General features: G+C 46.7%; 1 protein-coding gene across 12 annotated transcripts in view; it reads right to left on the bottom strand.

Annotated features, from left to right (window-relative positions):
• Positions 1 to 413: 413 nt before the first annotated feature.
• The window catches only part of baiap2b (BAR/IMD domain containing adaptor protein 2b), a 37,567-nt gene continuing 15,313 nt past the window's right edge, over positions 414 to 22,667 (bottom strand). For 3 of the 12 annotated variants that reach the window (XM_023949294.2, XM_023949298.2, XM_023949297.2), the window contains 12 exons: positions 17,372 to 17,383; positions 17,019 to 17,080; positions 16,657 to 16,728; positions 16,438 to 16,575; positions 14,327 to 14,479; positions 12,776 to 13,000; positions 12,057 to 12,246; positions 11,778 to 11,979; positions 11,627 to 11,707; positions 11,355 to 11,523; positions 11,176 to 11,213; positions 414 to 2,009 (listed from right to left, as the gene is read on the bottom strand). In XM_023949294.2, the coding sequence (XP_023805062.1) occupies positions 1,856 to 2,009; positions 11,176 to 11,213; positions 11,355 to 11,523; positions 11,627 to 11,707; positions 11,778 to 11,979; positions 12,057 to 12,246; positions 12,776 to 13,000; positions 14,327 to 14,479; positions 16,438 to 16,575; positions 16,657 to 16,728; positions 17,019 to 17,080; positions 17,372 to 17,383 (1,496 nt within the window). In that variant the 3' untranslated portion in view covers positions 414 to 1,855. Of the gene's footprint in view, positions 2,010 to 2,264; positions 2,309 to 8,289; positions 10,507 to 11,175; positions 11,214 to 11,354; positions 11,524 to 11,626; positions 11,708 to 11,777; positions 11,980 to 12,056; positions 12,247 to 12,775; positions 13,001 to 14,326; positions 14,480 to 16,437; positions 16,576 to 16,656; positions 16,729 to 17,018; positions 17,081 to 17,158; positions 17,182 to 17,371; positions 17,384 to 22,667 lie in introns of those variants that run through there. The other 9 variants (XM_023949296.2, XM_023949299.2, XM_023949302.2 and 6 more) reach the window with 8 other exon arrangements.

The raw sequence follows: 22,667 nt of genomic DNA, 5'->3' as shown, positions 1-22,667 counted from the left end.
AAGTGTTTGCCTTCCAGAACTGGAATTTTCTGTCTCTGTTTAGTTAGAAATTTCTTGATGGCTGTCCATAATATTTTTGTATATCTCCACAAAAGTACTTTCCTGGAGTACTCGGGTACCTGGGAGGGAAGGATGTGGGGTTTTTGTTGCCAAAGAGACGTGGCGTTGCGTTTCAGGACAGTATTGTTGGCCTGAGGAGGAGGAGGAGGAAGAGGGTGACGGCTGCTTTGGACTTGGAATGATTGTGGAAAAACTGTGCAGGAGAAGGTTCTGTGTGCTCGCCCCCCCACACTGAGCCGTTCACGTTGATCATTTCTGTATCGTCTATCAAATCTGAATAAACTCTGGTTTCCACAACAGACTGGGTGCTTTGCTGGTGGAGTTCCAGTAAAAGTTCAGAGAAGACGCTGCAGTCTGGATGAAGATCAGATTTATTCCGTCCGTATGTTCGACATGAAATCACAACGTTCTGATTCGTGTTCATCAAACTCTACAGATTCAGCTTTTATCTGCAACGTTCACAGAAATCTCACATTTTCTGAAGAAAAAACAGTGATGAGAGAAAATCCTTCATTAATACCTAGAGATCCTCTGATTTCCATTGTATTTCAGTCATAAACACATTTGATGTACGGGATTCAAACATTTTTATCTAAAATTAAAGAAACTTTCTGAAATCAACTGAAAACGTCTTTTTTTGTAGCTTTGATTCATCTTCAACCACATCTACTAATCAGTAAACACATGTCTGCCATTATTAGTAGTAATATTGATTATTGGTTTGTCTCCTCTTTATTGGTATTACTTGTATAAATGCTGCATTTTTGTGCTTTGATGAAAATGATCAGATGCTTGTTTTTAGTTTCATTTCATGTTTCTACATTACATTTCAAACACTTAAAGGAATAATCACAAGCCTCACAGTTTGAATAGTTTCTGAACATGTAATGTTTTAAATTTCCTTATTTACAAGTAAATGTTTTATAAATTTGATGTGAATCTTTGTCTTCTGCAGCCAGAGACCAGCAGGCTGAACTTTGCACAGAAAAACAAACAAACATCTATTCATAAAAAAGGGGAAAAACAGGTTTTCAGCACAGAAATTTTGGAAAAGTCACGGAAGTTTTTCTGTTCCATCAGATTCTGAATTTTTAACTCTTTGCTTTTTCTTTCTGAATTTTTTTTAAACCCTTGATTTTCAAACAGCAACATTTTATGCCCCGAAATATTAATTTCTATCTTATACATTTCCGTGTTTTTAATTTTGAGACTCAACATTTTGATTGGCTGGATGTTCTCAGATGGACCAGCTGTTCTAGTGAGACGATAGAAGTCACGTCTTTCTGGGCCATCAATCAAAATGTTGAGTCTGGAAATTAAAAACACTGAAACATAGAAAACAATATTTTGGGGCCTGAGATTTTGCTGTTTGAAAATCAAGGGTTTTAAAAAAAATTCAGGAAGAAAATTCAAAGGTTCAATAAATTCCGAATCTGATGGAGAAAAACCTCCATAAAAAGTCGCCCCGTTTGGCTTCATCAGACGCTTTTTTCATTTAAACGTGAAGAACTGAAGCGTTCTGCTGCAGGAAACAAATGTGAAAAACCTGCTAAAAATGTAGATTTAAACTTCAGAAACAGTGAAATTCAACTGCAGCGGGTTTGTTTGAAACCTCAAGAAAACAGGAGTCTGGTCTACATGAAGTGTTTATAGTAAAGACACTTCATGCAGACATGACTAGTAGAACCACGTCTGAAAATGATCCTTCGTGATTTTTGATGCTTTCATTTATGGATCAGATTTGATTTGATTGAATTCAGATGAATGTTTCTTTAGGCTGAAACCTTCAGTCATTCTAGAAGCTGGAGACGGGCGCGTCTGCGGTGGTGGACGTTTTCTCCAAGAAGTCATAGTGAGCGTCGTCTGACTGCTGGACCTCCTCCTCTTCTTCATCGTCAGAGAGGGGGGGCCTGGCTGGAGCCCCCACTGCGGGCTCGCCTGGTGGGTTTCTGCAGGGAGGAAGAGGAGGATGAAAGACTGCTGGATGAGAGGACAGATCTGATGAAGCATGCAGGCCCTGCTGGAACAACGGTTGCATGAAGCCACGGTCAGCCGACGACACGTGTGCAGTCACACAAACTGGAATGAAAATGACCCGAAAGCGGCCCCTCAAACCCCCCCAAGCCAGTGAGACAGTCACAAGAAGCTGGGATGAAGGATGAGCGGAACCACACGGAGACCAAGAAGATCCAAGTTTCACTTACGACAACTTTTGGTGGCTCAAAAACGGCCACGACCGTTCCGTGAGCTGAAAACAGAGACAGTCCTCAACAATCAGGAGAAAACACACCGACATCACCTGAGGAGATGAAGGAGAACCCAGATCCGGATGGATGATGGATGGAAGGTTCTGCTTAGATCTCAGCAGGTGGACATGATCAGAGGAAGAACCGCATCTAAGCCAAGGCTAAAGAAATACCGGGTCTTGCCTACAGTTTTATATTCTTCATTCTAATTAATTAAGGTTCTTGCATTAAATAAAAAAATGTTTGAGGTTTATTATTAGAATTTCAACATTATTTATTGTGAGATGTTTTGTCTATTTTTCAAACCCTTTATGGTCAAGATCATTTTCTTTGTTGTTTTTAAGATAGTTTTTGTGGTTTATTGATATTTTTCTGACAATTGTGGTTTAACGAGTAATCCTGTTTTAGTGGAATCTGTATTACTACTATTTACTACTATTTATCAGATTTACTTTTAGTCTATGACCCTCCCAGAGCCCTCAGGTCCACAGGTGCAGGTCTGCTAGTGGTCCCAAAGGTCAGAACTAAAACCCACGGCGAGGCCTCCTTTCAACACTGTGGACCTCGCCTGTGGAACAGCCTGAGGACGTGAGGGCTTCAGCCACTGTGGAGGTTTTTAAGAAAAAACTTAAGACACATCTTTTTAGTAAAGCTTTTACATAGTTTTACTTGTCCACATGTTTTTATTTGATTTTATAAAATTTTAACAGCTAATTTTATTTGTTTTTATTTTAAAGGAGGGATGTGTATGTGTTGGGTTTTTGTGTGTTTTTATTAATTCATTTATTTTATTATTTGCATTTATTTTTATTTTTATTATTATTACATTCTTTTTACTTTGTTTATTATTTTAACTAATATATATATTTTTTTATCTTATTTGTTTTATTTTATTTATTTTTTTCCTTTGGTAAGCACTTTGAGATGCTATGAAGCATGAAAAGCGCTATATAAATGAATTTGAATTTGAATGAGAGTCTGTGGTGCAGTTTTGAGGATTCTTGGTGAGTTGTAGAGAAAAATCAAATGTCCGGGATGTTTTGGTGTGTTTTGGATTTTTTGGTGTAATTCGCCTGTGTCAACAGCTTCACACCCAGGAGGCGGAGCCTATGTAACTAATAACTCCAGTTGTAATTAATTTTTTGTTACAAACATACGGAACTGTTTATCCTGGACTGGGACATGTAGGGGCTTTTAGTCCATTTTTTTTTATTATTGATCAGATTGTAATTTATTTATTTATTTATTTTACATGTGTAGCTCATAAATTGTCACAAAAACAACACTGAGGAAAATATTTTAAAAATCACAAAAAAAAACATTTTGATAAACAGCAACATCTTTTCAAAAACAGGAAAATAATCATCTTGAAAAACATTTTTTATTGACTGCAGTAAACTTTTCATATTTTCTACTTTGTGAGAGTTTTGATTCTGATTTATTTAAAAAATATGAACATAAAGACGTTTATTTAATGCAGGGAAGTTTTTGCATTTTTAATATTAAAACCGTAAACAGATTTGCGTGTTCAGGTCACGTGATCAGCAGAGGCGCAGTGGCACGCGGGATGAAAGAGCCGGAAGCTAACAGTAGTGTGAGTAACTCCGTGTTTCCTGACGTTTTTGATCATTTAAGTGTGAATGTGAGGATGTTTCCGTTTCGTTGTGGTTCTGGAAGTTTCTGCGATGAGGACGGGTCAGGCGGAGGGGGGGGGTGTTTTTTTTTTTTGGACAAACAAAGATTTCTCCGGCGTTCGGCAGGGCTAAGCTAGGTTAGCAAAAACGGCTACGTGGTTCTTGCGATCGGTTCAGGCCAAACCCCAGAAAAGGATTGAAATATCAAAACCAACGTTAGTATTGGTATAGATCGATACTTTGGTGGAACTGTTCGTCTTTGAATCTCGCTTAGAGGAAGTAGCCAGGTACCGCTCAATCATTTTAACGCACGTCAGCAGCACGCATGCGCAAACACATCGAGCTCGAGCATGAAGTGACAGAAACAGGAAATGATCATTGTTGAAACTAGACTTTGACAACCTGATGCCAGAACGTGACGGGTGGAAATACGAGCAGAAAATCATCAGGGAAAAGAAACTAGCAGATGCTGAAAATGAGCTTCTTTGCTGAAAGTTTAGGTCATTTAATAAATCTATTACTCTTAATAACTGGAATTCTACTCTGCACATGAAGGATTATTTTATCATTTTTGTCTGTCATTGCATGTTTTGTTCACTTTAGGTTATTGTTAGCTCGATGTTTTCCACAGATGCATGAACTCAAAGAGCTCTGTACGATAAATAAATAGTGATTGCGGCTCCATCCTGGTTTTTCTCTAAGAAAAACTAAAGGTTACACACTGAGTTTTCCTGTCATGTTTTAATGTTTTTTATTTTATATATTTATTAATTTATTTATTTATTCGTTTATTCATTTATTATTTTACTTTTTTTTTTCAAAAATTACATTTTCTATTTATTCCATTTTTGTATTTATCTTTTATGTTTTGGGTTTGTGTTGAGTGTCCTGTGGTTCAGAGGTCAGACGTGTGACAGCTGTGGACAAGAAGAAGCTAAAAACCTGCTGGTTTTTGTTGGGGGGGGGGGCTCCCAGAGGGCAGGAGGGGGGAGAGTCTGCATGCTGGCAGCATGTGGCGTGGATGGGTGTGAGCGGCTCAGCGCTCCTCCGGATGTCTACCATGAGCTCCTTGGTTTTCTCAGTGTTGAGTAGCAGGTTGTTGGTGTCGCAGCAGTCAGCCATGCGGTCCACGCCCTCCCAGAGACGGCCAATCACCTCAAAGACGGTGTTGGAACCGTTTGCAGTCGCGGGTGAGGAAGGGACTCATTACACAGCCTTGTGGTACACCGGTGTTTGTGGTGATGGTGGACGAACAGTGATTATCCAGCTGGACATGTTTGGAAGTCCAGTAACCACGTGAGTGAGCTGACGCCTAGGTCATGGTTCTGTTTCTAGAACAAGTTTAAATAAAAATAGCATTCAGTTGGATCCAGAAGAACCACAGTAGTTATGGGATTATCTGTTTCAGGGTTTTTTAACCCGTGACATGTTTAGGCCGTTCCCTCAGAACGGTCACATGACCATGCATGGTTTCCTCCGTGTTTTTTTTTAATGGGGTTTGTATCCTGCTGCTTTGTTGGTTCTTCAAGTCATTTGCACAGATTTAGCTTCTTCTTCCACTTTCGGCTTCTCCCATCAGGGGTCGCCACAGCGAACAAGTCGCATGGTAAATTTGGCAATGTTTTACGCCGGATGCCCTTCCTGACGCAACCTTCTCTAACCGGGCTTGGAAACGGCAGAGGTAGAGAAGGGAACAGGGAGCAGCCTGGAGTCGAACCCGGGTTTCACGGATGGAAGGCGCCGCAAACCAGCACGAGCTAAACTGGCCCCTAATTTAGCTAAAGTTTTGTTTTTCTTCTTGGTTTGTCTGAGGCGCCACATTTGTGAGTCTTTGTGCGGCGTGTTTGTTCATTTATGGGTTCTGATGTTTGTTTGCGGGCCGTCTGAGTTGATCTTTGTCTTCTTGTGACTGTGTCTGTGTGTCATTAATGATGAATCTGCCTTCGTCCTTTTGGAGGACCGGTGTCGGTTCTGAATGCAGGACAGGACTGATCCACAGTGAAAGTTCTGTTTGTCATTCTCGTGGTTTAACCTTTCAGACTCCTTGGAACAGATGGATTGCGCCCTCTAGTGGATGCACTTCAGATTGAAATCAATCTGTTAAACTGTTAACAAATTTGGTTTTCTTTTTGTCTGTTCTTGCTTATTTCTTAGTTATATTCTACTTTCTACCTGTTACCTGTTTATGTATAACAAAATTTTTTGTTTTTGTTTCTGGTCCATATCTATAAATATGAGCCCAACAATACTGTAACAGGATACTGTGAATGAAAAAGCTGATTAATAAAATTTGAAAATAAAACTGTTAACAAAAAATACTTTAATTTCTATTTAATTTAATATAATTTTACTAAAAAAAGTAACACAGTAGAACAGACAAAGGCTACGTTCACCCTGCAGGCCTAAACGATCCAATTCCGATTTTTTGCCCCTATGCGATCGTCATCTGATCTTTTCATGACAGTCTGAACGACACAGATCCCATCTTTTCAAATGTGACCCAGGCCACGTGGGTATGTGGTCCAGAATCCGATTCGTATCCGATCTTTTGAAATGCGACCTCCGTCTGACTGGCCAGGCCGCATTTATCCGACCCGTCATCGATACGCTACAAACGTCATCATTCTGTGTTGAAGGGAACTAGAACATAGACATCAACCATGGTGGACGATGCTGCTGAGACCAGTCAGTGGAAGGGAAGCCAGGTCACTGCTCACTAATATTTGGGGTGACAGCTCTATTCAGGCCAAACTCCAGGGCTCTAATCGCAACCGGGCGGTTTTTGAAAACATTTCCAGTGAAATGGCCGAGCGTGGTGTTGAACCTTCCCCACAATGACTTTTTTCCCTTTCCGACCGTGGTCAGAAGCGCTGGGGACAGAAGGCGGATCCTCCTCCGGGGTTCACTTCCCCGTTTGGACCCTCAGATTGTCCAGAGCGGGTTAATTGCATTTATTCTGGGGGAAGCCTTCTTTTATTACCGTTCTCCTTCCTCCGTAACACACAACATGAATGCGCCCCCCACTGCCCCCCCTCTCACTCCCTCCTGCGCTGCATGCGCTCTCTCCTCTCTCTTACACACACGCTCGCACGGCCCCAGCACATACACATCCCCATTCCACACCAGTGGGACCAGACGATCCTGGCTCCAATGCCTTCTTAAAATGAGAAGATTGTTATTGTGCTGCTCCTTTGTGAAAATTAATGTAATAATGCAAAAAGAGCTCCGCTGTTGACAACACTGTTGTTGACATCCATTGCTAACGTTAGCTACTTCCACAAACAACAGTGACGTCGTTCACCGTTGAGGACTCTTCTGTGCATGCGGGTCACTTCTGGGTCATTTCACAGTCACAGGAGATCACAAAAGTTCAAATTTAGTGAGAAATGTCAACGGCCTTTTTTCAAAAAATCAGAATTGAGCATTAAGCCCTGCAGTGTCAACGTAGCCAGAGACTTACTGAAGACACCATCATCCTTCCTTTTGAAATGGGTTTGTCTTGAATTTTTATTGTTCATTATCTGAGCCTGTAATGGATTTTATTTGAGGAACCTCCACCTGCTGGATCCTGATCTGCTGTAACAACTCAGAGCTGAAATGACCTGACGGAGATCAAAGTGTTGCGTCATGACGGCAGACGTTCAGACAACGGCGTGCTCATAAATGTGAGTGGTGGGGGGTGGCGAGGTTGGTACAGAGTGATATTTATGCCACCACGTTGCACACGAAACTGTCTCCAATAAAAATATTAAATATTTGTTTTCAAAAAAACTTAATTTCTGTTGCTTTCAAATATTTTCTTTTAAGTTTTTCTGTTTGCATTACATTTGATTTTTGCGTTTGCAACACAAATGCTTTGGCATGCGTCGTCTCATCTCGCTTTTTTCCTATCTTGCTCTCATAATTTTCCTTTTAACGTGACAAAGCTGATATCAGACAGCCTGCTGATTGGTCCAGATTCTAACCAATCAAATTGCCATAAATCCAATTTTGAAAATTTTGAAAGCTTAAAAAAAATTGAAAGTAAAGAAAAAGTATTTGAAAGCAAATATTCCATATTTTCATTTGCCACCTAGACAGTTTTGTCTGCAACGTGGTGGCATAAATTCCACTCCATAGGTGGGTGAGTGGCGGGCAGGGGGCTGCTGCTGAAGCCGTGACTGCTTACATGACCGAGGAAGTGCAGGTTAATGAGCAGGAGGAAGAGCAGCAGTGAGGAAGAGCAGCAGCGAGGGAGCCGGCGTGAATTCAGAACATTCTGCGCCTACTTTGGGTTCTGTTGTGCAAACGTGACATAAGGTGAAGAAAGTCCAACTGCTCACAGTTTGAATGAAACGACAGGAAAAAGGTCCATTGGAATAAATTTATTTGATATTTAAAGTAAAAAGTCTTCATACATTTGAAGTCATCCATCAAACCCGTGTGCCCTCAAAGCATGCACATCCAGAAGTTCTCCTCACTTTTTACACGGACCCCTTCAGCTAAAGCTCAACGGCGGGCGCCGCTTCGGTAACGCCGAGCTTCAGAGTGTGTTAGTGAAGAAAGACGAAACGGGAGCAGCTTCCAGACGTTTTCACTCGACTTTTCTCTCTGAAGACCCATTACAACAAGAGAGGAAGGACAAAAAGGTTGGGTTGGCAAAGCTGAGGAGGAAGAGGCAGCAGACAGACGGGGGACGAAGATGTGCCGAATGAAAAATGCCCAGGAATCAAATCTGGGTCATTTTTGTCAGAGTTTTTGAAACTGATCGGACATCGGTTTCTGCAGAGCAGGAAGTTGTCAGTTTTTTTGGTGAAGATGTTTGAAACCAAAGTCAGACAGAAGCCAGCCTCTTCAGTCAGAATAACAAAAAATTAGGCTTTTTTGAAACATTGCCTTTTAAATTAAAAGACAAACTTTTAGGACTAAAGAGCTTAGAACAGGAAACTGTCGCCCCCTAGAGGCTGAGGAGGGCACTGCAGAAGGTCTGAAGCTGCCATTACTCCATCATTTCAGTTAAATAGATCGACAGCAGATGTGCAACGTCTGAGCTGCTCATCATAGGCTGCAGATGTGGAAGCACAATGGGGGTGCCTCATCATGGAGGAGGGGCTAGGGGCGGAGCTAAAGGCTGAATATCAGCTGGGAAACTGAAGCCGCTTGAAGAAAGGAAAGACATGAAATGAAAAAAGCCTCTTCTCCTTCTGAAGAGGAACAGCACCGGATTTATCAGATACTATAAAACCTCTTAGTTTAGCTTCTAAAGTCAGAATGAACATTCATACCTGGACGCTGATGCATTTATGCTGTTTTCCTTTACATTTGCTGATTGTTTGAGACGTGGGTGTAGATGTTTAGGTGACTCAAACATCTTCCACTGAGCATGCTCAGTATGAGGGATCGCACCAAAAAGTTGCAGCTCAAACAATGTTATTGGTTGAATGCTATAAATCGTTCAATCCATTCTTTTCCTGTTTCTCTCTCTTTATTCTAGTATCTTCTGCCATTTTTGTGCCGCTTATCTCCTACAATGTTTCAGCTATTTTTACCATTCAACTATTCAAATGTTCAGCTCTTTCAGCTTTTTCCAGCTGTGACTTTTGGTCCCTCAAATACTTGGACCTGGATTATATTGACTATATGTCGTGCCATTGTATCTGGTTGGTGTCGTAGTGGCATGACATTTTTTGTTATTGTGCTATTTTCACTTTATTTATGGTCTACTTTGATCATTTCTTTTTTTATTTGTTGCCAATTATTACCCTCTAAGTTTCATTTTCATCCAGCAATATAGCATCTTACCTGCATTTTCTTCTGGAAATGCAGCTTCTTGAATTAGATTTGAATAATCTCAGATTTATTTGGCCTGAACTTGTCTGTTGACAATTAACAGTTTGATAAAGAGTTCATGACTGTGGGGTGGGGTTTTTGGAGCTGACCTTTGACCCCCCCCCCCAGTGTGCACCCATGAGCAACTGTCACCTTTCGTGGATGAAAGACAAACCTTTTTTAAAAAAAACATTTATGTCTGAAGCCATGTCAGCTTCTCGCAGGCAGAAACATACGTGACGTAATGAGCCGCTCATCTAGACACTGCAGAACACACGCATGTACAGTAAACATTCACATAAAGACCCTCGCAGCCCCTCAGCTCAGAGATCACAGAACCTCGCAGCGTCAAAAGGTCCGTTCAGTCCAAGTCTTCACATTTGAAAAATCCTCCTTGGGATTCAAACGTTTTTTCACACACCTGTTGTCCTCGGACATGTGAGAGAATCAGCAAGACCTTTGACCTCCAGTAGAAGTGAACATGCATGAAAGACGGGCAGATTTCCTGCAGAACCCCCCCCCCCCCTTGTTAGTTCAGACAAACGTTGGCAGAGTCCACGCCGCTTCAGAGGCGTTGCTAGGTTACCAGCAGAGGGCAGCAGTGAGGGAGGAGGTGGAGGAAAAGCCCACTGTGTCTTCCATGCATTGATCAGGTGATGTTATTGCCATAAGCAGGGGGGGTGGGTGGGGGGTGTCCTATCACGCTGAAGGTGTTAGTCTGTCCTCACACTGTGGAGATCAACTTTCCCTCTGTGGAGCTGTGGACAGACAGGAGAGGCTTCCAGGTGGGCGAGTGCAGGACAAAACAGCAGCAAACAACCAGGACAAACATGACCCCGCCCCCCAAAAGCTCCGCCCAGTCTGACCCTCAACTGCAGGTGAAGCGTTAGAAGCAGGGAGGGGGGTGTTAGCAGGTGGAAGATGCATGATGGGAGAGTGTGAAAGCCACCAATGAAATCATAAAAGGACGAACAGTAAAATAAAACAAAACTAACGGATAAATTGCGCCCCCTTGTGCTGAGCGCAGGAAAATGTTCCGAGTTCACCCTCTGTGATGAGTCAAGTTAGCCTGTAATTAGATCACACGATCGACTGTTTTCTCAAACTTAACTAGAACAATTTTAGCTTCAAATTTGAACACAGAAGGCGGAGTTTTGTTCATTATTGTCATTGTTAAACAAGTATGAGGAGTGGGCTCCTCGGCCCCGTAGAACCACAGGAGAACATAATCATACATAATCTTGAACATCATTATGTTCTCCTGTGGTTCTCCTGTAGAACCACAGGAGAACATAATCCTGGACATCACGATGAAAGGAAAACAGAAAAAGATGTTCTGCTGAGATGACTCTGAAACTCTTCCTGTTCACCAAAGAACCTTATTGGTCAAGAACTCAGAAGCCCCTCCCCCTGATAAGAAGTCTTACCTTGTGGGGAAGCGTGGCTCGTACTCTTCTGTCCCCTGCTGGAAGGAAAAAGAAAAAGATGAGAAAACTGCTGCAGCGATCACCACAGCCAGCAGGGGGCAGCAGAGGACCGCCGTCTGCCTCTTCTAACAGTTGACCAATCATGGAGGACACTAGACGTTTGTCGGCGGCGCCCTCACCTGCGAGAAGCCCGGCACCGCCATGCTGTAAGGGCGCTGCGGCCTGCTGTGAAGCGTGGCGGTGCTCTGTGCAGCCAAACGAGGGTGGAGGCCGTAATCAGGGGCGGGGAGAGCCATGTCTTCTCGGTCCAGAAGGTTCCCGGTGCTGCTGCTTTTCCCGAGGTGGAGGCTGGAAACAGAACAGGAGGAATCACAAACACGCCTCCCACCGCCACCGTAGGCGGAGCTTTCTGCTCTGGCAGCAGATGTGGTCACAGGGAAACTTCACCCACTTGTGCACTCGAAGCTGCTTCATGGTGTCTCCATCGGCCTCAGAGATCAGGCGGGTGTAGGAGAAGGGGAACCAGCCGCGCCTGAGGGTGGAGGCGTCACTGATCAGACCACGTCAGAGGAAACATCAGAAATGTCCAAAGCCGCACTCACAGCCTTGTCTTCTCGTTCTCGCCGTAATGCCAGCCGTCCCGGGCTTCGGGCACCAGCAGGGTCACGATGTCGCCCTCCGCGAAGCTCAGCAGCGTGCCGTTGTCTCCGGCGGCGTGGGAGAAGATGGCCTGAACCCGAGTCCTACCGTTCCTCTCCAGACCCGCAGCCATGGAGCTGGAGCGCGGCAGCGTCCGGGTCTCCACTGAGGATGAGGAAAAAAGTCTGAAACTTACCGAACCCCCCCAGCTGTGTGTGACATGTGCATGTTGGCGCTCTTACTCAGCGGGGCCTTGCCCTTGGTGGGGGCGACCTTGCGCACCGGCAGGGTGTTGGAGTAGACCTCGGCCCCGTGCCGCTGCGTTTGTGGCGAGGTCTTGCCCTGCGCCACTTTGGCCTCCATCCACTGCTGGTAGTCCTCCCCCCCTGCAGCCCCGTTCATCGCCCCCCCATCCACACCTCCCATCAGCCTCTGCAATGAAGACAGGAAGCAGACGCTTTCTTCTTCTGCATTGACACTTTCAAAATAAAAGGATTTTGTTAGCAGGTACTCTTGCAGGCCTGATAAATAAAGGGGGCGGAGTTGTGGATGCTGGCGCTGCTAACCCTTTGCTAACCCTTTGCTAACCTGTTACCTATTAACCTGAATAATATATATATATTGATTTTCTTAAGGATTTTTTTATTGCAAATCACTGTAAGTTTTAAAACTTCGTATGGAAGAAATTTTATATTCCATTGAACTTGAGGTCTTTTATATTTTAATAAGTTTGTTTCCAATAAAAGTTTGGTTTACTGAACACACTTCACGATTCCATTAACTCCGCCCACTTTGAACTCTACAGCAATAATAGATATGTCAAAAATATTTTCAGGTAATATTCCGTCAAATATGATGAAATGCATTTTCCTTTCAGCTACAAAAACCCAGAAAAGTCAAATAAAGTCTGGAGACACGGATCCCTTATTTGCTGGTTCAGTTTGATAACGGAGGAACTGACCTGCTGCCCCATGGCGCCGCTCGCCCTGAGAGCGGCCAGCTCTGGCGGCACTGGCAGGGGCTTGGCGCCGGAGCTGGGATCGGGGATGCCGGGGTGATGATGGGGCCCCGGGGGCATGGAGCCGCTCATCTGCTGAGCCAGGAACATGGCGCGGTCCGGCAGTCTGTTGGGTTCGGCGCACGCCTGCGTCCACAGCGGGACTTTCTGGGACAGCAGCTCCTTTCCCTGGAAAAGAGAAGCTTTTTATGTGGACATGTCACCCAGACGTGACCTTTGACCTCAGGCTTCTGTGACTGCGGCAGCACACACCCACCAGAGGAGATTAAGGCGGTCAAAAGGTTAACTCATCCTAAAAGGGTAAATATGTTTCAAAGCATGAATCCATGCGTTACTCTGGAAACAGGAAACGAGGATGTCAAAATAAAAGCTGGAAATTTCAAAAAACCTCTAAACTATAAATATCCCAACAAGATAAACACAGAAAGATATTCTGGATGAATGAAAGAGAACATGTACAATGTTTGAGAAGATGCTCGTATTTCTGGACATGTTGGGGGGAGCTTTAAGTATTTGCTCTACCTTAGAAGTCTAATTATTCAGAAAATAAATCAAATATTCCTAATAAAAAAAGGATCAAAACTGAGAGGGGGAGGGGGGGGCTGTGTTCTGCTGGCCCGGAGTGGACTGGAAGTTCTCGCTTCCGCCTCACTTCCTGTGCATGAATTATCCAGAAGTGCAGTTATGCAAACGCTTCATTTGCATGCGGTGAATAACAGACGGCTGCAGAGGACAGGCGCGGCGCCGAGGTCGTCTGGACGTGCTGAGCGTGCGGGGGCTGCAGCTTCAGGTGTTCAGGTGTGGGAGGCGTCCTCCTCACAATAATCAGGAGGAGCAGGAACAGAGACCTGCTAAAAGCAGAAATGATCTGTGCAGCTCGAACGTAGAGTCCTGAAGAAGGAGTTACTCCTGAGAGGAGCAGCATTCGTTTCTCCTGATGACGGTTTTCTGAACATCTGAGCGTTTTCGGGAGCGGAAACGGCTCGTCACTCCTCCAAACGCTGACGCTGCATCTGTAAAAAGAAGCGCTTTTGGCAGCTCTGCTGCTCCTGAACCGAGACTCAGCTTCATCAGCTTCCGTCTGTCACCCCGTCAGTCAGACACCTCCGGCCCACGCGTCGAGTCCAACCGAGTGTTCTCGCAGAAGTGGGTCATTATCTCAGGACACCCCCCCCATCCTCTCAGAGAGGACTGTCAGACCTGAGATGTTCCGGATGGTGTGAAGAATCCAAACAGGAAGTGTCTGATCTTCAACCATAACTGCTTCAGCTGCTAGCAGGTTTTTCTTTCAAGGTTTTTTCTGGATCCTAAACAGCTGGAACAGGCTGTGGTCTACAGCATCTTTGTCAGAAGACAGCCAGAGCAGAACCCGTCTGCCAGAGCAGAACCCGTCTGCCAGAGCAGAACCCGTCTGCCAGAGCAGAACCCGTCTGCCAGAGCAGAACCCGTCTGCCAGAGCAGAACCCGTCTGCCAGAGCAGAACCCGTCTGTCACCTTGCTGTGGAAGCTGCTGCTGGTTTTGGCCACGGCGCACTGGCGGTCCACCAGGAAGCAGTACCGCCTCCTCTCCTCGGACAGAGCGTTCTTGTAGCCCTCTGCGATGTAGTTGTCCAGCTCGCTCTGCTTGTTGCTGATGGCCTCCACGTACTGGAAGAAGAGAAGATGGACAGTCAGACCAACAGTTTTCTAGAAACATCTTTGGATCCTTAAGTCTGTGACGGCAGGAGTTCATCAGAAGCAGCTTCAGTCGTCAGCGCTGATGAACAAACAGGTTTTAGCCTGAGGGATTCAGCTGAAGTCCCACCTGAAACCAGATTTCGCTGCTCCACAGAAACGGCCTCAAATGACCCGTTAAAGGAAGTGAAGTCTCTTCACGCCGCAGCGTTTTCACTGTCACACATGAAGCAACACCAGGAGCGACAGTCCGGATCCGGATCAGGCCTTCCTTCCCTCAAACGTCTGGATCCTTCCATGTAGAAACATCTGAGTGATTTCTAATCTTGTCGCTGCACTAAAAGCACTGGACTCCATCATTAGTCTGCCCCTCTCAAGGCAGCAAAGACTTCTGGGAGGATTGCAGCGCCGCGACATAGAACACGTTCTCCTCATCCCCTCCACTTCAGTTTAGAAAGAGTGAAGAACTCAGAACCAAAACAAATCCAGAAGATTATCTCATGCACACATAAACGTGACTAAGGGGGCGGAGTTATGGAGTTAGGATCTGTTGTGGAGTTGGGATTTGCAGGATTCTGGGGGGAGGAACTCATTTTGGTGAGAAGATGAACTCTATCATTTCCAGATCTCACCAGAATTCATTACATTTATTGGTTCTGTTGTGAATCATGACCACGCCCCTCCTGAACCCTTTAAATTTTCCATGAAATGTTGTAAAATTTCAACAGTTTACACAATTGTATAAAGAGTTGCAATAATTGAAATGACGGAGCTTGACTCCCATTAACGTCGGAGCTTCGTGATGAGTTAAAGTGTCACCATGGCAACCGTAAAGCTTCCATGGCACCAGAATGTCCACGTCATCCAAATATAAAACAAGAAAACTGTCTCTGGTTTCAGACGATGGCGCCCTCCAGAGATCAACTTGAACAAAGTTTTTCTTAAACTAAACATTTCAGAAAAAGCTCCACAGGAAGAACTGAAGAACTCGTTTCTTAGTTTCCCTGAGTTTGGCTGAAGACGGAACCACAGAAGCTGACTCTGCCTCCATCCTTCATGCATCTCGCTGACATGGAGCCAGCTCAGATCTTCAGTCAATCACTGCCTTCAAGGAAACTGAAGTCCAGAATTCCCTGGAAGCTGTCAGCGGATGAAAGCAGAGATCAGAGCAAAGCTCCTGGAAACATCTGAAGATGAAGAGACCTGCAGCTTCACGCCAGTTCTCTTTATTGCATTTCTGCGGACATGAAAGGAGGAGCTCGCCGCCTCCATCTTCAGGAGGACAGAGACCGATGGGGAGGGGGGCGGCGGCATGGAGTGTTATTAAATACAAACAGGATTTCTGGATGAAGAAGCTGTTCTGTTGGGTTTGAGGTTTTCTTTAGTGAAACTTCATTTTCATGTCCTTTTCCTGAGAAGATTCACATTTTTACGACTTTTCAAAAGATTCAGTTATGGAGATGAACCTGAGAGACTCTCCTCCATTTTCTTTGTCAGTTTACAATTTAGCCTCCATGTTTGTGGACAAAAGTTTCCATTTATTTAGTTTTAATATCAGTTTTATTTGATTGTTTTGATCTTAGAATGTGTTGCTGCAAAGAAGGAAAAGTTAAAAGAAGAATCTTAGTTTACTTGTTGAAGTTGGATGTTTGGCGTCGGAGGACGGATGTTCTACTCTGACAGTTTTTTTGCGTTTCATATATTTTTTTATTAGAAGTTTGACATTTTTTGTCGGAAAAACACAACGACTAAGAAACTGTTACGACTCTGGCTGCATGAAGTGGGTTTTGGCCTGAAGCCTTAACACGAAGGGCACCACAGTCAGAGGCCCCGCCCCCTTCTGCGTTTCCCGTCAGTAATGGAGCAAACCACACGGGGCCCCTGGCCCCGCCCTGCCTGTGGCCCCTACAGGCGGCAGAGCCGACACCCACCTGCATCTCCTTGTCTCCGTACTTGGACGGGTGTTTGCTGCCCTGGCTCTTCCGGCGCAGCTTCTTCAGCTCCGCCTGGCTCTTCTCCAGACTCTCCCCTTTGCTCTTGTGCTCCGTCTGGTACTTCTTGAGCGCCGCCTGGTGGGGGGGGGGCAGTACAGACATTCAGTTCTGCCGGCAGAATGTTGGAGCTTCTCCGTTTCTCCCTCAGACTCTTACGTTCAGGTAGCGGGCGTCCAGCTCCACCTTCTTCTCCAGCTCCGTCAGCAGCTCGTTGTGGAACGATTTCAGCTGAAGGGAAAATGAAAAAACCTGTTCAGGAAAGTTTGACGTGATCCAGATTCAATCCTGAAACAGAAGTGAAGACTCTGCTCCTCCTCCTCCTCCTCCAATAACAAAGCTGCTTCTGTTTGTCTCCCTCCCGACTCCTCCATGGTCACTTTCAGGACTCGGACTAAACCAAAACCTCCTTCTTGGTCCGTTTGGATCATGTGACCTTCTTGTGGTTTTTCATTTTTGGTTCAGGAATTCTAACCTGCAAACCCCCCCCCCCCCCCCCCCCCCCTCCCTATTTCACTCACCATCTCTTCCAGCTGGATCTGGATCTGTCTGTGCACCTCAGCCATCTGGAAGAGAACGTCCCCTGCAGAGACAAAGAAAAGAGATGAACACCGAGGGAGGGGGGCAGCAAGAAGTCTGTCTACACAAACCGTGCACAAACCCATGCAGACACACAGAGCGGTGAGGAGGAGGAGGCGCGTGAACGGATGAAGGAGCCCATCCAGAAATCTAACTTCTGCAAAGGATGGAATGTTCTCCTGTTCTGCTGCACATGTGCAACATGGAGGGGGGGGGGGCAAAGAAAACAAAGCAGAAACTCAAGAAAGTAAAAGATGACTCATGCAGCCGGTGGGTGGGGGGTTTAGATACCTACATGCTGCCTCTTCTGATTATGCATCAAAACAAAGACAGAAAGATCCAATTTAGCTGAGAAGACTGAAGAGAACCAAAGAAACCATCATCCACAAGTCCAGAACCCACACCGGATCCCCCAGAGAGGAACCGCGGCCGGATCCCCCCCAGAGAGGAACCGCGGCCGGACCCCCCCCAGAGAGGAACCGCGGCCGGACCCCCCCCAAAGAGGAACCGCGGCCGGATCCCCCAAAGAGGAACCGCGGCCGGACCCCCCCCAAAGAGGAACCGCGGCCGGATCCCCCAAAGAGGAACCGCGGCCGGACCCCCCCCAAAGAGGAACCGCGGCCGGATCCCCCCCAAAGAGGAACCGCGGCCGGATCCCCCCCAAAGAGGAACCGCGGCCGGATCCCCCCCAAAGAGGAACCGCGGCCGGATCCCCCCCAAAGAGGAACCGCGGCCGGATCCCCCCAAAGAGGAACCGCGGCCGGATCCCCCCCAAAGAGGAACCGCGGCCGGATCCCCCCAAAGAGGAACCGCGGCCGGATCCCCCCAAAGAGGAACCGCGGCCGCATCCCCCCAAAGAGGAACCGCGGCCGGATCCCCCCAAAGAGGAACCGCGGCCGGATCCCCCCAAAGAGGAACCGCGGCCGGATCCCCCCAAAGAGGAACCGCGGCCGGATCCCCCCCAAAGAGGAACCGCGGCCGGATCCCCCCAAAGAGGAACCGCGGCCGGATCCCCCCAAAGAGGAACCGCGGCCGGATCCCCCCCAAAGAGGAACCGCGGCCGGATCCCCCAAAGAGGAACCGCGGCCGGATCCCCCCCAAAGAGGAACCGCGGCCGGATCCCCCCAAAGAGGAACCGCGGCCGGATCCCCCCCAAAGAGGAACCGCGGCCGGATCCCCCCCAAAGAGGAACCGCGGCCGGATCCCCCCAAAGAGGAACCGCGGCCGGATCCCCCCCAAAGAGGAACCGCGGCCGGATCCCCCCAAAGAGGAACCGCGGCCGGATCCCCCGAGGACAAACAAACTTTGATAACGGATCTAAAAAAAAGTGAAAAAGCAGAAAATGTCTCAAAAATCTGGAGAAACAGGTGAAGCTGAACATTTTTCAAACTGGTTTCATATTTAATTCTATTTTCAGCTTCAACTTCAGAACTTAAACAATCCTGACAAATTATTTCCATGAAGCTTCACTTCTTCTACGCTTTAAGGATGGAGTCATGGAGACCAGACCAGAACATCAGACCCAACACTGACTGAAGGAACCTGCAGGTGAGTCTGCTGCTCCACTAACCTGCCTCAAAACCTCGTCTGCCCCCAAATATCTGCTGACTTGGCCTGAAGGGGGCGGAGCCACCGCTGGGACGAGATTAGCAAGCTTAAAGAAACGCTGTGGTCATGCAGACGGCGAGGAGGGGATTTAGGAGAGGTGGCAGTGCTGCACTTTGGAGGAGCTGGACTCTGAACCCGCCACAGGAACACGGATGTCACAGATACATATGTGAGGCGTGATGGTTGACACCACGGAGAACATACAACCCCCCCCCCCCCCCCCCCATATAAAAAAAAACACCAGACAACCAGAAGACCTTATTTCACGTTGACCTCAGATCCAAAACAGTTTTATTCTGTTTGTCAGAACCGGATCGAGTTGATCGGAATGAGGAATTGATCAGCAGATATGCGGAGTTCTGCAGAACTTTGCTTTGACCGTACGGTTCTGGTGATGGTGAACGCATCAGACACTTCTAAGGATCCGAACGAGACCGAGGAGGACAGCAGGAGAAACGCTCCTCTGAAGTGGGAGGACGGATAAAGGAGGTGAAGTCTGTGTTCAGAGTTTCTCCTGAACTAAGCCCCCCCCTCCCATAAGGTTTAACGTCCCCCCCTCCACATCCAGCAGCAGCCAAACCCTGAAATGAGGTTTTAAAATACCTGGACGGGGGGGGGGGCACACATAAACCAGAAAGGAACAATCACTGCTTTGTGAACGAGGAGCTCCACGTTGACCCAATTCCTGCTGCTGTAATTCAGAGGAGACCAGCAGGGGGAGCCACAGAGAAGAATACCTCTCATTAGCGGGTTTTACTCAGAATGGTCCGCATGTTCTGAAGAAAGAAGAATTTAGACCAAATCCAGGCCTCGTGGGCCAGTTCCCAACATGTCCTCCAACCAACCTGCCATTGAAGCTCCTTATTGGCTAAACACCTGGTCCAGGTAATCAGCAGGAAATAAGGCGGAAGCAGCAGGACAGCGGCCCTCCAGGCCTGGATTTGGAGACCCCTGCTTAGAGAGATGATCGTTTCTAAATACAATAAACTTCCAGTTTGAGCCTCAGAATCAGGACAGAACTGCAGGTGTGTTTCTGAAACGGACCGATGGAGGATCATCTTGGTCCAGTTTTCGGTCGGCTCCACTCGTGTTCAGGTTCAGATCTGGGTTGAAGGATGTTTGAGACCTTCAGGACTGTCACGGATTTTTCCAGGTTTAACGATCAAACTGATCAGGAAAAGGGTTTTCCCTGCAGCTCTCTGACTGTCAATGTGGCGCTGTGGTTAAACGTTCCACACCTCAGAGGGTCACATCCATGAAGCCTGAAACTGCGGCTCACAGGATTACAAACGTGAGCAGAAAAGAGGATAAAGAAAAAGTTTGAGCAGATCCGACTTTCGGGGGGAGAACAAGCTCATTATTCAGCGGGACAAGGACGGCCCAAACATCTGGCTTCATGGGAGGGGGGAGCTGCAGCTGATGTCCCTGTGATGGAGCGCCTCTGGTTTCTCTGCAGAGAGAACCGTCCAATCCCAGGAAAGCTGCGCTGGAGGGAGCAGGAGGAGACCCGGCCTCCTCAAAGCCTCCTGACTGACAGCTTTGAGCCGAAACATCCCATTTTTTCATGTCAACGAACGCAGCTCTGTGGTTCCACCTGGAGCCAGAGGGAACGGGCCAGCCGCCATCGTGTCCTGAACACAGAAGCGGCAGACCCGCGTCAGAGCTGCCACAGTGTTGAGGCCACAAAGCAGGAAGTGATGCGTTCAAACGTGGAGGGATTTTCAGGCTGTGCCTCCTGACCCTCCGTCGGGGGGACGTCTCCCACTCAGCTCCTCCCTGCAGCTCCATCCCAAACCCGTTAGTGTCACCGATCGGCTGGAGGTTGGCGGGCCTTCAGGCCCATTTGGCGGGGGGGGGGGGGCCCTCATAACTGTCTGTTTGTCCAGGCCGGCGCCGGAGCAGACGCAAGGACAAAGACGGTGGAGTACGGACCGAAGCTGACGAGCAGCAGATACACTTACTTTAGTTACTTTAGTTACTCTAGTTACTCAAAGGAAAACTAACCCAGCAGCTCAGCTCTGATGCTGTGTCACAAACTGCTCAACGTTTTTCTAAAAAGGAGTTCATAACCTTAACGCTCCTGTGCCTGAACCCCGGAGGAGGGAGGAGCTACGTCTTTAGCCTCTGTGACCCAGCAGACGACTGTCAGATCAAGCCTTTTCAAAGTGAGCCCCTCCCATCCACAACAAGATCTGTGGGGAAGGGGGCCTCTGCATGAGAAAGGTCTGCAGGTTCCGCCGCACGCAGAACCGTCTCGCCATGAATTCAGATCAGGTCGAAGCTCAGGGGAGGAGTCAGAGTCAGGTGGAGGTCCAACCTGGAGCAGGATGACAGCAGCAGGCATGAGGAAGATGAGAAGACCCCCCCTCATCACTGCTTGATCCAGATTCCTGAGACGGTCAGAACCGGCAGTAACAGCAGAACCAACATTCCACCTTAAATAAGGAGGCAGAGAATCAGCCCTGCCTTTGATCTGCATTGAGATGTTTTGCAGCAGAGCTGACACCACATCCATGGAGTCTGATGATCAGAACCGAGTCCAAATGGATCTGAATGATCCTGCCAGAGTCCCATTTAAAGAACAGGAGCCCTCAGAGACATTTGAGCTGCTTCTGTGCTTCGTTAAGCTTTCAGTTTGAGGTTTTTGGTGATCTCATTCGGCCCGATTCATCTCTTCGCGGTTCTGTGATTCAAAGCTGCTCCTGAACGCTGAGTCCTTTTACGGGCTGAGGGGAACCGGAACTGCAGGAGCTTCCTGATTTCCAAATATGGAGCTGGGGAGGCAGAGTCCTCGTCTGCCATCGTGACGTCACCGACACTCCATGTTTGGGCTGCGGATCGAGCGCCGTCTCCTCCAGAGCGACTCCAGTCGAGGCGATGCGCTCGGGCTATTTTTAGCAACCGGAGCAGAGTCGGCGTGCTCTCCCAGGGCTGCCTGCGCTCCCACATCAGCGTGGGGGCGTCCGCAGACACGCATGAAGCTGCAGTGTGTGTGGGTGGGGGGAGTAGGAGATGCTGCAGCGTCTCGACACAGGCGGTGCTGCTGCAGAGCCGCTGGTCCAACACCCACAGCAACAAAAGACGATGACACGTGGAGGCATCCACTCCTCCTCCTGTGCTGGATTGTCCTGGCCTCCTCCACAGCGCCCCCCTCAGGAGGTGCAGTTTAAGTGGTTCTGCAGAATCAGGCTCTTCCTGGTTTCTCTTTGAGCAGAACAATGTTTGGCTCCTGAAAACCATTTCTGCAATCATTCTTTTATTCTTAATGTTTCTGTTCTCTGGGTCGTTGACATTTTCTGATAAACCTTCAGTGACTCCCAGTGAAAACTATTTTTCCTGTTTTTCCTTCATCTTTTCCAGATGTCACAGGTTTCAAATAAACCTTTAAAGCACAATTTCTCCTTTTCTTTAAACTGACCCGGCTTAAGCTTAAAGCTGCTTTTTCAGGACTAACTTTGTTATTTAAGTTCTGTTGTTACTATTTTTTATTTAATTTTTCACTTTTGTGATTTGCACGTTAGAGAAAATTGTTTTTCTTTCAATCAGAGAGAGAATTTTCTGTCAGCAGTTTCTTTGTTGATTGTACTAAATACATAAACCTACTGTGTTCAAATACATTTACAAATAAAACTGTGACATGATGATGAGAACTCTGCAGCCATTTGGACTCTTGATGCCAACATTTATTTCCATCTTAAGAAAAAAAAAGAAAGTTTATTCATAATTTTGTTTTATGTAGGGGTTAAATTAAAAACCCATTCTGAGGAAAAAGGTGTTTTGGTGTTTTTAACATGCTCTTAAAGCAGTTTTCTGATGATAAACAATAATTTCAGATTAAAACCATTTGAGTATTTCTTTCTTCAAAAAGGGAGCAGATGAAAAAATGTCCTTTCTTGTGACGCAGCAACTGAAATGAGTCTCCCTGCTCCGCTCCATTCTGATGCATCCATTTCTCCATTTATGGTTTCTGACGGTTTCCTACC

The sequence above is a fragment of the Oryzias latipes genome, chromosome 19, assembly GCF_053564925.1.
Source record: "Oryzias latipes strain Hd-rR chromosome 19, Olatipes_Hd-rR_3.1".
Taxonomy (NCBI): Eukaryota; Metazoa; Chordata; class Actinopteri; order Beloniformes; family Adrianichthyidae; genus Oryzias; species Oryzias latipes.
This window is presented reverse-complemented; position numbering and strand designations above follow the sequence as displayed.